At 39.9% G+C, this 11,041-nt stretch overlaps 1 protein-coding gene across 2 annotated transcripts; it reads left to right on the top strand.

Annotated features, from left to right (window-relative positions):
• Positions 1 to 2,309: 2,309 nt before the first annotated feature.
• fastkd2 (FAST kinase domains 2) lies at positions 2,310 to 10,611 on the top strand. 2 transcript variants are annotated; one of them, XM_033616317.2, is made up of 11 exons: positions 2,310 to 3,380; positions 3,472 to 3,575; positions 3,699 to 3,807; positions 5,134 to 5,257; positions 5,405 to 5,544; positions 5,948 to 6,120; positions 6,209 to 6,372; positions 6,477 to 6,713; positions 6,800 to 6,884; positions 10,210 to 10,324; positions 10,400 to 10,611. In XM_033616317.2, exons 1-11 carry the CDS (start codon positions 2,730 to 2,732, stop codon positions 10,490 to 10,492), a joined length of 1,995 nt encoding a protein of 664 aa, XP_033472208.2. In that variant the 5' UTR covers positions 2,310 to 2,729; the 3' UTR covers positions 10,493 to 10,611. The 2 variants fall into 2 exon arrangements, with proteins under 2 accessions (XP_033472208.2, XP_078022035.1); XM_078165909.1 differs by having other exon boundaries at positions 2,326 to 3,380; positions 10,210 to 10,611.
• Positions 10,612 to 11,041: the final 430 nt, after the last annotated feature.

Genomic DNA, 11,041 nt, shown 5'->3' with positions numbered 1-11,041 from the left:
CAGGTGAAAACCTGGTTTATTCATGCATTGGTCAATTTTGTGATATAGGGAGCTGTGCTTCCATAACACAGACTTTGTTGCTTCTCTTTGTTTTCTTTATGGCTGTTTGTATGATAATTTCTCTTTGTAGTCATTTTGTGTCTCTTTGTAGTCATTTTGTGTCTCCCTGTGGTTGTTTTGTGTCTCTTTGTAGTCATTTTGTGTCTCCTTGTGGTTTTTTGTCTCTTTGTAGTCATTTTGTGTCTCCCTGTGGTCATTTTGTGTCTCCTTGTGGTAATTTTGTGTCTCTTTGTAGTCATTTTGTGTCTCCTTGTGGTTGTTTCGTGTCTCTTTGTAGTCATTTTGTGTCTCCCTGTGGTTGTTTTGTGTCTCTTTGTAGTCATTTTGTGTCTCCTTGTGGTTTTGTGTCTCTTTGTAGTCATTTTGTGTCTCCCTGTGGTTGTTTTGTGTCTCTTTGTGGTCATTTTGTGTCTCCTTGTGGTTGTTTTGTGTCTCTTTGTGGTCATTTTGTGTCTCCCTGTGGTTGTTTTGTGTCTCTTTGTAGTCATTTTGTGTCTCCTTGTGGTTTTGTGTCTCTTTGTAGTCATTTTGTGTCTCCCTGTGGTTGTTTTGTGTCTCTTTGTAGTCCTTTTGTGTCTCTTTGTAGTCGTTTTGTGTCTCCCTGTGGTTGTTTTGTGTCTCTTTGTAGTCATTTTGTGTCTCCCTGTTGTAATTTTGTGTCTCTTTGTAGTCATTTTGTGTCTCCCTGTGGTTGTTTTGTGTCTCTTTGTGGTTTTATGTCTCCTTGTGTTCATTTTGTGTCTCTTTGTAGTCATTTTGTGTCTCCTTGTGGTTGTTTTGTGTCTCTTTGTGGTTTTATGTCTCCTTGTGTTCATTTTGTGTCTCTTTGTAGTCATTTTGTGTCTCCCTGTGGTAATTTTGTGTCTCTTTGTAGTCATTTTGTGTCTCCTTGTGGTTGTTTTGTGTCTCTTTGTAGTCATTTTGTGTCTCCCTGTGGTTGTTTTGTGTCTCTTTGTAGTCATTTTGTGTCTCCTTGTGGTTGTTTTGTGTCTCTTTGTAGTCATTTTGTGTCTCCTTGTGGTTGTTTTGTGTCTCTTTGTAGTCATTTTGTGTCTCCCTGTGGTTGTTTTGTGTCTCTTTGTAGTCATTTTGTGTCTCCTTGTGGTTGTTTTGTGTCTCTTTGTGGTTTTATGTCTCCTTGTGTTCATTTTGTGTCTCTTTGTAGTCATTTTGTGTCTCCCTGTGGTAATTTTGTGTCTCTTTGTGGTTTTGTGTCTCCCTGTGGTTTTGTGTCTCTTTGTGGTTTTGTGTCTCTTTGTAGTCATTTTGTGTCTCTATGAGGTAATATGATGTCTTTTTGGGTTGTTTGGGTTGTGCTGTGTTTTACTCATTTTGTGTCTGCTTGTGGTTGTTTTGTGTCTCCTTGTGGAGACTCCACTTCAGTAGCACTTACATTCACTAAACTTTCCACTTATATTTATTTATTTTATTCTCTTTTTACTGAGGGGTTTATACTTCTATCATTCACAGCCTGATCTATATAATATCAAAAACTTTCTATAGCTGTTGACAGTATTTTCTGATATATGGAGTGATAAAAGGAGATATCCAGACATTTCAGAAATCTTGTGAAGTAAAAAAATAATTGTCTGTGAGTAATCAACTGAGGAAGTCTCATGGTGGATGATACATTTTTCTGGATTTATATTACATTTGATATGTTTTTCTTATTTATTTATTTATTTTCCTCTTTTCTTTTCTTTTCTTTTCTTTTCTTTAATTTTGTCTTTTCCCTGTATGTAAGAAGAAGATTATAGAAGATTACCTTCCATTCATGAGGGAGGATGGAGATCTTTTGGATCCTAAAGTTTGGCAGAGATCGCTGCAGACTGTCTGCTAATAGTTCCGCTTTGGCGTAATGTGGACAGTCTGTTTGTCCTGACGGGGTTAAAACCGGAAATTAGAATTGCGATATTTTTATACACAGCATGCTATATGATAGAAATAAATACATAAATTACTTAATTAATTTTACCAGAGAGCACAAATTTTGCCATTGTATCCGGATGGCGTTGGTTGCTAGGAGACCGTGGGTGTTGCGCGTATTAGAGTCCGTGTAGAAACAGTCAAACAAAATATAGCAAGCGGGAAAAACACGACACGTTATAATGACTGTGGTCTATTTAGGTTAGATAAATATTATATACAACACATTTTACATTCACAATGACCATTATTTATTAAATTTCGGCAGTACGGTGGCGTACCATGTTGACGGGCGGACTAAATATGGCGGCGCACACAGCACGAAGTAGCAGCGCATGCGAGCACTAGCTAACATGAACTGGACTTTCTATCTCTTTAATGTCACCTTGCTCTGTGTCTCTTCGCTAAACAACCTCTAATGCGAAATATTACACGGTCTAGCAAGTGCCATTTGTTTCCGTGGGACAGTTATTTGTACGAGTGGAGTAATAAGGTAGGGAGGCATTAGCTAGCTAACCTTAGCTAACGTGAGCTAGCCAGTGTTTCTGTTACTTGAAGGGGGCAGTTTGGTGACCTTGTTGACAGCTTAGTTAAAGTACTTTAATACGTTATATATACTAACTAAATACACATTGAAACAGCATATGTGGCCAAGAATGTTAAGTGGAAACAGTCGGATAATTGTTAACTTCCGGTATATCCATTTTCAACCTTTATAACGTCCCCTGAGTTGTTAGAGAACAATGTCTGTCTGGGTGACAGCCATGAGACGGGTCCTGAGCTATTGCAGCCGCAGATCTCTGTGGCAACAGCGCAGTTTCCTGGTGACATCATCAGTCAAAGAAGACACATCCTATTCTAGTCAACAGTTAGCTCACATCTGGAGTACAAGACAGCAGACATGCTTAGATAAGAGTCTTGTTAGTTCAGTGAGGTTTTACTCACAGGGTAGAATCCACAGTGACGACTTGGACGACAAGGAGCAGCATCCTTCATCTTCACGGTCACAGTCTTTGCTGCCTGCTGAGATCCAATCTGACGAGAGGGCCTCAAGGCAGACGCGGAGGTGGTCGCCCTTCATTGACCATCTGGAAAGCTGTGCCTCCCCATCGGAGGTTTTAGACCTCACCTGTAAATACGCACCCACGTTTCGACAGGTCAGCAACTGCCTGACCCAGATGTGGTCCACCACGAAGAAGATGGCAGAAGAGCAGCGACGCTACGAGCTGCAGCTTATGTCCGAGCATCCTGCTTTTGACAAGCTACTGCAATTGGCCATGAAGGGAGCGGGGCACGTGTCCAATGAGGATGTGGCTTTTTCTCTGCTGTGTATGGTCAATCTGGGTGTTCCCCAACATAGCCGCGTGGTCCAGACGTTCCTCCGAGCCTGTCAGGTAGGCAGTCACAGAGTGTCAACCACCAAGAAAATATGTTTTCATTTTGTTTTGTTGTTTATCCAAATACATTTTTGTTGTTTGCTACCAGGAGAATCTGAATGACTTTGATGAGAGAACCCTGTCCGTTTTGGCCTCCGGTCTGGAACATATGGAGAACTGTCCCAATGTCCTCGCACTAAAGGATGGCATGAGGTTAGGAAATTATGCATACGGCTTAGAATTGGTGCAGAAAATAAACCTATAATCACTGTATTGATTCTTAACGCTGCTTTTTCAGGTCAACTTGCATTGATGTTTATTGTTGCTTTGTCCTAGGTTGGTAGTCGAGGCCCGTCTTCCCAGGATCAAGAATGTAAAGGCTCTCCAGACCATGATGCGCATTATGGGGAAAAATGTCCCACTGGACCTCAAGCAGAAACTGGAGGTTGGTTTATGCGTCTTGGTTCTGACATTATGAAAAATGACCTGTGTTTTTGTTTTTATGCCTCCACACCAGAGATAGCTGTGGCTGGAGGCATTATGTTTTTGGTGACAAATGTCCACTTGGACTCAGGGATGAACTGAATCAACTTTGGTGGTCGTAGGTGAAAGGCCAAGGTCACTGTGAGGTTGTCTGACTTATTCTCGTGAACGTGATATCTCAAAAACACCTTGAGGGAATATCTTAACATTTGGCACAAACATCCATTTGGACTCAACAACAAACTGATTAGATTTTGGTGGTTAAAGGTCAAGGTCACTGTGGCCTTGCATCCCTCCTATAAACATGAACATAATACTCAGAACATCTGAGGAGTTTCTTCAAAGTTGGCACAAACATCCTAATGGACTGCACAGTGATGACGTGTTTAGATTTTGGTGGTCAAATGTCCAAGGTCAAGGTCACTGTGACCTTGCTTCCGTCTCATTCTTGTGAACACAATATATCATGAAGGCCTTGAGGAATATCCTCAAATTTGGCACAAATGTCCAATTGACTGCACAATGATGACGTGATTCGATCTGTGTGGTCAAAGGTCCAAGGTCAAGGTCACTGTGACCTTGCTTCTGCCTCATTCTTGTGAACACAATACCTCAAGAAGGCCTTGAGGGAATATCCTCAAATTTAGCACAAACGTCCAAATGGACTGCACAGTGATGACGTGATTAGATTTGGGTGTCCAAATGTAAGGTCCAAGGTCAAGGTCACTGTGATCTTGCCTCTGTCTCATAATTGTGAGCACAATATCTCAAGAAGGCCTTGAGGGAATATCCTCAAATTTGGCACAAACGTCCACTTGGACTCAATGATGAACCGATTAGAAGTTGGTGGCCAAAGGTCAAGGTCACTGTGATCTCACAAAACTTTTTTTGGCCTTAACTCAAGAATTCATACACTAATTAAGACAAAGTTTCATTCAAATGTCTAATAGGATAAAATTTATGAGGTTATGACATTTTATATCCAAAAGATCAAAGGTCAGCTTCACTGTGACAACATAACATTATGCAAAAACACTTTTCTGGCACTGAATTGGTGACGCTAATCTCTGGTGTCCACTTTGAAACTGTGCTGATTGTATAGATCTCCGTGCTGCAGGCGGAAGATGTGTGTGAAGCATCCATGTTTTCACAGACATTATAGATCTAGTCTGCCACTGCAACTTAACCGGTGCGCGGAGGCATACAACCGAGAGGCGGTGATTCTAGTGTTCAGCTGTAACTGAATCCATTCCACGTTGACACTCACTCTGTACACTGCCTCTTCCAGAGAAAGGCTCTGTCGATGAAAGACCAGTTCAGCCTTCCCAACACCCATTACATGATCTCCACTATGGCTGTAATGGACTTGTACTCCAAACCGCTGCTGGAAGTCTGCAGTAAGGCATTTCAAGGTAAAAAAGTTAGTGTTAGTTTTGAATTATAGCAATTCTATCCTTGAATACTTTGAATTATTGTCTAATTTAAATGTGATATATTGATTTCTTATTACCAACCTGCTATCCCTCTTTGACTTTTTCCACGTCTGTTCTCTCTGGTAGAAAACCTCCATGGAACCCCCTTCAACAAATTATATGTAGTCCTGCAGTCCTGTAGGCAGCTACACTACAGAGACCTTGATCTGTTCACTGGAATTTCAGACTACGTCGCCTCTACAATAGACATATGGACTAAAAAACAGGTGCTGCAGCAGACTGCTGTTGTTTTGTTTGTTCATTTTAGACTATGTAAGTAATCTTTATGTGTTAGTGCTATAATTATGATAGTTAAAGGAACAGTGTGTAAGATGTCGGGGGATTTAGTGGCATCTAGTGGTGGGGATTGCACATTGCAACCAGCTGAATCTTCCCTTGATTAGAATTCCTTTCGTATTCGTTGTTCAGGAGGTCTTTACAAGGATCTGCCCCCTTCTAAGGTTGCAGAAGCACGACGATTCTCACTTAATACACTAAAGAAAACATACTTATTGTATTCCATGTCTGATTTAAAAATAAGCCGGAATATTTGTGGAATATTCATTTTGATTAGCCATGGCAACAGATTAGTAAGACTCTTGTCTTTTTCTTTTCCCTCCTCCTGCTCAGGTGATCCTCTTTCTGTCTATGTTCGAGAACCTCACCTTCTGTCCCGCTGCGTTAATGGAGGCATTTGCCGAGAAGGTGATCACCAGTCCGGACGCTCTGACACTTCAAGACCTCCTCTGTGTCCTCAAAGTGTACTCCAATCTTAACTATGACCTGCAGCACCGAAGGCAACAGTAGGTCGCTCGTGTTCCTCCATTTAAGTTACAAGACTATTGGTTTCCAGGCTTGATGTCCTTGTTGGGTTTGATGTTGCTGTTCCAGGTTCCTGGATAGTCTCAGCACGGCTCTGGACTCCTATCTGCCCAAGATGTCTGGGTTTGAGTTGTTAAAGGCTGTGTATCACATGTGTCTGCTGGGCCACTTCCCCTCGGCACCACTGGAGCTTCTCCTGCAGAGCAGCACACTGGAGAAGTTTAACACCACAGGTGACACAATGAATCTCCTCTCAGCCTTTCCCTTCTTCATCTGCCACTTCTTTTATCTTTAATTCCCCTTGCTCTTTGTTAATGTTTTCCCTCTTTCTCCTCAGTACCCAAGTTTCTCCCAAACCAGGAGAAAATGTTCCAGACGGTGAACTTGTGCCTCCGCCTTGAGTGTCCTCCGCTCCCTCAGCCCTTGACACTCCCTCCATCTGTCCTGGGAGACCCCATCCCCAGCAGATCATCAGTGAACCTGAATCTCTCAGAGGGCCTGCGGCGTGTGTTGGGAGACCAGGCAGACACAATGCTGCAGGAAATGGTGACGGTGGAGAACTTCTACCTCATAGGTAAAGACAGAATATTGGAGGAGAGAAGGTAAATTTTTGAAACTGTGACGCGAGCAAGCACTTTTGTTTTCTGTGTCGACTCTCAGATGCTGTGATAACCAAACCTCTGCAAAACCAAACCTCTGCAACAAGTGCAGGAGGAGAGTGTTCTCCAGCAGAGAGCAGTCAAAGGTAAGACGATAACACCCATAGTCACCAGACTGTTTTTTTTTGGTTTAATGTGCTTATGTCATGTTTGATGGAGTGTTTAGATGTGACAGCAGGTGGAGAGGATGTTTGGGCGTTGTGTTCTGACAATGTCGGGCATTGACGCATGCTGTTATTGCGTAAATCAAACATCTGATTCCACAACTTTGCATGCAACAAAGCACGTATAACTCACCTGTACTGAAATTAGCTCTTTCTCTCTTGAGAAACGAAACAGTACACAACTTAAGACATGGTCAAAAATGATGCATTAATGAAACTTAAACAGAAACAGAAATAAACTTTTATGTAAGTTTTGATATTTCATGAAGTTGTGTTGTCCACATCTAGTTTATTTAAAACTTTTGAAATTATTTAATTCTAATAATTCAATAGAACATTTAGAATAAGAAATTTAATTAGTTTAATGCTCTGTTGTTTAAAAACCAGGCCCAGTGTGTGACCCTGATCTGGGGAAACCACTGGTTGTTACTGGTTTGTGAATGTTAATTGTTGTTACTTTAATTTGTGTTTCTGTAATTTGAAGCATTCTCTGGCCAAAGAATTTCCTTCAGGTTAAATAAAGTTTAATTTAATTTAATTGATTTAATTTAATTTAGTTAATTCTAATTTTATTTAATTTGATTTAGTTAAATCTAATTTAATTTAATTAATCCAATTGATTTGATTTAATTTAGTTTAGTTTAATTTAATTTAATTTGGATAAAACTTTACTTTTTTAACTGTTTTATTCAGTGTGCACATCTAAAGTCATTTAATTTCATACAACATACATAGTCATCTCTCTCACTCTCTTTTTGTTACCACTAAAAACCAGGCCCAGTGTGTGACCCTGATCTGGGGAAACCACTGGTTGTTACTGGTTTGTGAATGTTAATTGTTGTTACTTTAATTTGTGTTTCTGTAATTGGAAGCATTCTCTGGCACAAGCATTTCCTTCAGGTTAAATAAAGTTTAATTTAATTGATTTAATTTCATTTAGTTAACTCTGATTTTATTTAATTTGATTTAGTTAAATCTAATTTAATTTAATTAATCTAATTGATTTGATTTAATTTAGTTTAGTTTAGTTTAATTTAATTTGGATAAAACTTTACTTTTTTAACTGTTTTATTCAGTGTGCACATCTAAAATCATTTAATTTCATACATCATACATAGTCATCTCTCTCACTCTCTTTTTGTTACCACTAAAAACCAGGCCCAGTGTGTGACCTTGATCCGGGGAAACCACTGGTTGTTACTGGTTTTTGAATGTTAATTGTTGTTACTTTAATTTGTGTTTCTGTAATTTGAAGCATTCTCTGGCCAAAGAATTTCCTTCAGGTTAAATTAAGTTTAATTTAATTGATTTAATTAAAAAAAAAATTAAAGATATTTTTTTAGGGCATTTTGCCTTTTTTTGGACAGGACAGGTAAGCTTGAAAGGGGGAGAGAAGGGGGGGGGGGGTGACATGCATCAAAGGGCCACAGGCTGGATTCGAACCCGGGCCGCTGCGGCAACAGCCTTGTACATGGGGCGCCTGCTCTACCACTAAGCCACCGACACCCCTAATTTAATTTAATTGATTTAATTTAATTTAGTTAACTCTAATTTAATTTGATTTGATTTAATTTAATTGATTTAATTTAGTTAAATCTAATTTAATTAATCTAATTGATTTGATTTAATTTAGTTCAGTTTAATTTGATTTAATTTGGATAAAACTTTACATTTACTTTTATAACTGTTTTATTCAGTGTGTACATCTAAAGTCATTTAATTTCATACAACATACATAGTCATCTCTCTCACTCTCTTTTTGTCGCCACTGCACACAGATTTTTGTCTGAATTTTGGAAGTTGTGCCTTTAAATCAGTCATTCAGTGCTGTAACTAGTAGATTTCTTTTCTTTTTTTTTATTGCAATAAATATTAGCATCACAAAAGATGTTTTATATATTGAAATCATTAGGCCCAAACGTCCGTTACCTAAACCCTACTCCACCCTTTTCCCCTGTGAGCTCGCTCACCAGTTTGTAGTGCTGTATGGTACAGCTCGCATTCTCACCCCAATATTCACATGTATATCTATACACATAAAAATACATCACTTATAAAATAAAGTAAAATAAGATAAGGAAACCAATAGTAAATAATAATTAAAAATCTACAAAGAATAATAGATGAAAGGCAAGATATGTTGTGTTATACAAGATCTTGATAATAAGAATAAACTTTATTTATACAGCACCTTTCAAAGCACAGATGCAAAAAAACAGAGAAAATGAAATGAACTAAAAGCCAAACATTAGGCACACAGTAAAAACAGGGTAAGATGAATTAAGAAGGCCTAAAACATTGTCAGTGATTTGAAAGACGAGACAGGGTTTGTGGCTCTGATCTCCTCAGACAGGTCATCCAAAGTCTAGAAGCTTTGACTGCAAAGGATCTATCACCTTTGTGAATCAATCAATAATCTTAACAAAAAGTAAAAGTCAAAACCGTGGCAGCAGAATTTTGGTTGAGCAGAAGGTGGTAGAGGTATTTATAACTGATGCCACAGAGTGAGGAATTACAGTCATCTTATCGAGAACTTATGAAATCGTTGGTGACAGTTTCCAGTCATCAACGGAAACTGATGACAAAGAAATGATCTAATCTTTGAAATGTTTCTGAGATGTTTCAATGGAAAGATGATGATCACCAAGATCTAAAGTGATATTCACCCTCGCAGTCAGAGGTCTTCAATGGTTTTCAGGCCAAGCACCCCTGTGCTGATCAAAACCATCAAACAATAATTTGGCAGCCCCTCTGCAGTAACTTTGAGGACCCAGGATCAGGACTGACGATATCAACCAACTACTCTGAGGAGAGACAGGATGATTTAAGAACTTTGCAGATGAACCCCGCTGCAGTGAGAACTTTATCTTCTCCACGTCTGGGAAGGATATTGTATCACGTAACCAAGACGAGAGAGATGGTGTTTGCTGTTGCTATAAAAGGAGGATTCTCCTGTGAGCTGTCAGGGAGGTCAATCTTATTTGCATTCTTTAGGAAAACCAGTTTGAGGCAGAAAACACTGAAAATCTAATTAATAATCCCAAACTATAACAACCCTTCTTCAGTTAAATGTTAGAGGTGCAAAATACTCCAAGCACAGCATTGTCTGAAGAAAGTCACAGCCTGTTTTTTAGGTTTCAGGTTTTTGTCTTATAGCCAAACCAGTACTTTCACCCTGTCATGCCTGTACCTGAATTCAAATTTTGACCTTTTTAAAAATGAGACACTCCCTGTCTTCACGTCCTAGAATTGCAGTACTTTGCGAACCTCACTCTGGATTCTGCTACGGTACGTCCACTCCCCGCGGCCCTCTGGCTGTCAAGATTCGCCATCTGAAGATCCTGGGATACGACCCTGTCTTGGTGAGACTCGGACATGATCACAGTTTGAGTTTGGCTGAGCAGTTACTGATACTGATCCTGATCCTGTTCTTCCAGGTAACGGAGCAGGAGCTGCAGTCTGCGTCGGAGGAGTTCCTCAGGGAACGGGTTTTTCCAGAACACCAGCAAGCAGAGCAGCTGGGACCTTGAGGACAGTGTCAGATGGGTGCCAAGAGCCCTATCTGGTTCAGTGTTCTTAATCTGTGCAGTCATCATGGACACATTGGAAGCTTTGTACATAATTAAGAAGGAATAAATATACTGAAATATTTCAATGAATACGGTGTGGATAAGTTGAAGTGAAGAGAAAGTGATCTTCTCTTTGTGTTTGTAGAAGAGTCATTGGAGGAGTGACTGTGGGGGATGGAAAGAAAGGTTTAATCGCTTGTTTTTAATCACTGGTCCCAAAAAGCTCACAGAAACATGTTAATCTTGCTGAAGCTTGTGGCAGTTGATGAGTAAGAACCACGTCGCCGAATGAAACCAATAAAAGCAGCGTGTGCACTTCCAATAACTGCGCACAGAAAGTGCAAGGTGAGCAAGGTAAAGGTAGAGTCCCTTTGAAGCAGCCACGTCTGCAGAAAGCACGGCGCAGGAAAAAAACAGCAGAGGGAGGAAGACAGGAAATGGTGTAGATTGTTATTGTTTGAAGTGTGTGCCTCTCCTCTTTGTGTATCTGCCTCTCATCAGCCTCCATGA

This window comes from Epinephelus lanceolatus, chromosome 24, assembly GCF_041903045.1.
Source record: "Epinephelus lanceolatus isolate andai-2023 chromosome 24, ASM4190304v1, whole genome shotgun sequence".
NCBI classification, from domain to species: Eukaryota; Metazoa; Chordata; class Actinopteri; order Perciformes; family Serranidae; genus Epinephelus; species Epinephelus lanceolatus.
This window is presented reverse-complemented; position numbering and strand designations above follow the sequence as displayed.

Bases quoted from the DNA above. Each gene is read 5' to 3' on its own strand.
- fastkd2 (XM_078165909.1), top strand. From the start codon at position 2,730: ATGTCTGTCTGGGTGACAGCCATGAGACGGGTCCTGAGCTATTGCAGC. The intron at 5,545-5,947 runs GTGCTGCAGCAG...CCTCCTGCTCAG, and splicing joins ACATATGGACTAAAAAACAG to GTGATCCTCTTTCTGTCTAT. The intron at 6,373-6,476 runs GTGACACAATGA...CTTTCTCCTCAG, and splicing joins GGAGAAGTTTAACACCACAG to TACCCAAGTTTCTCCCAAAC.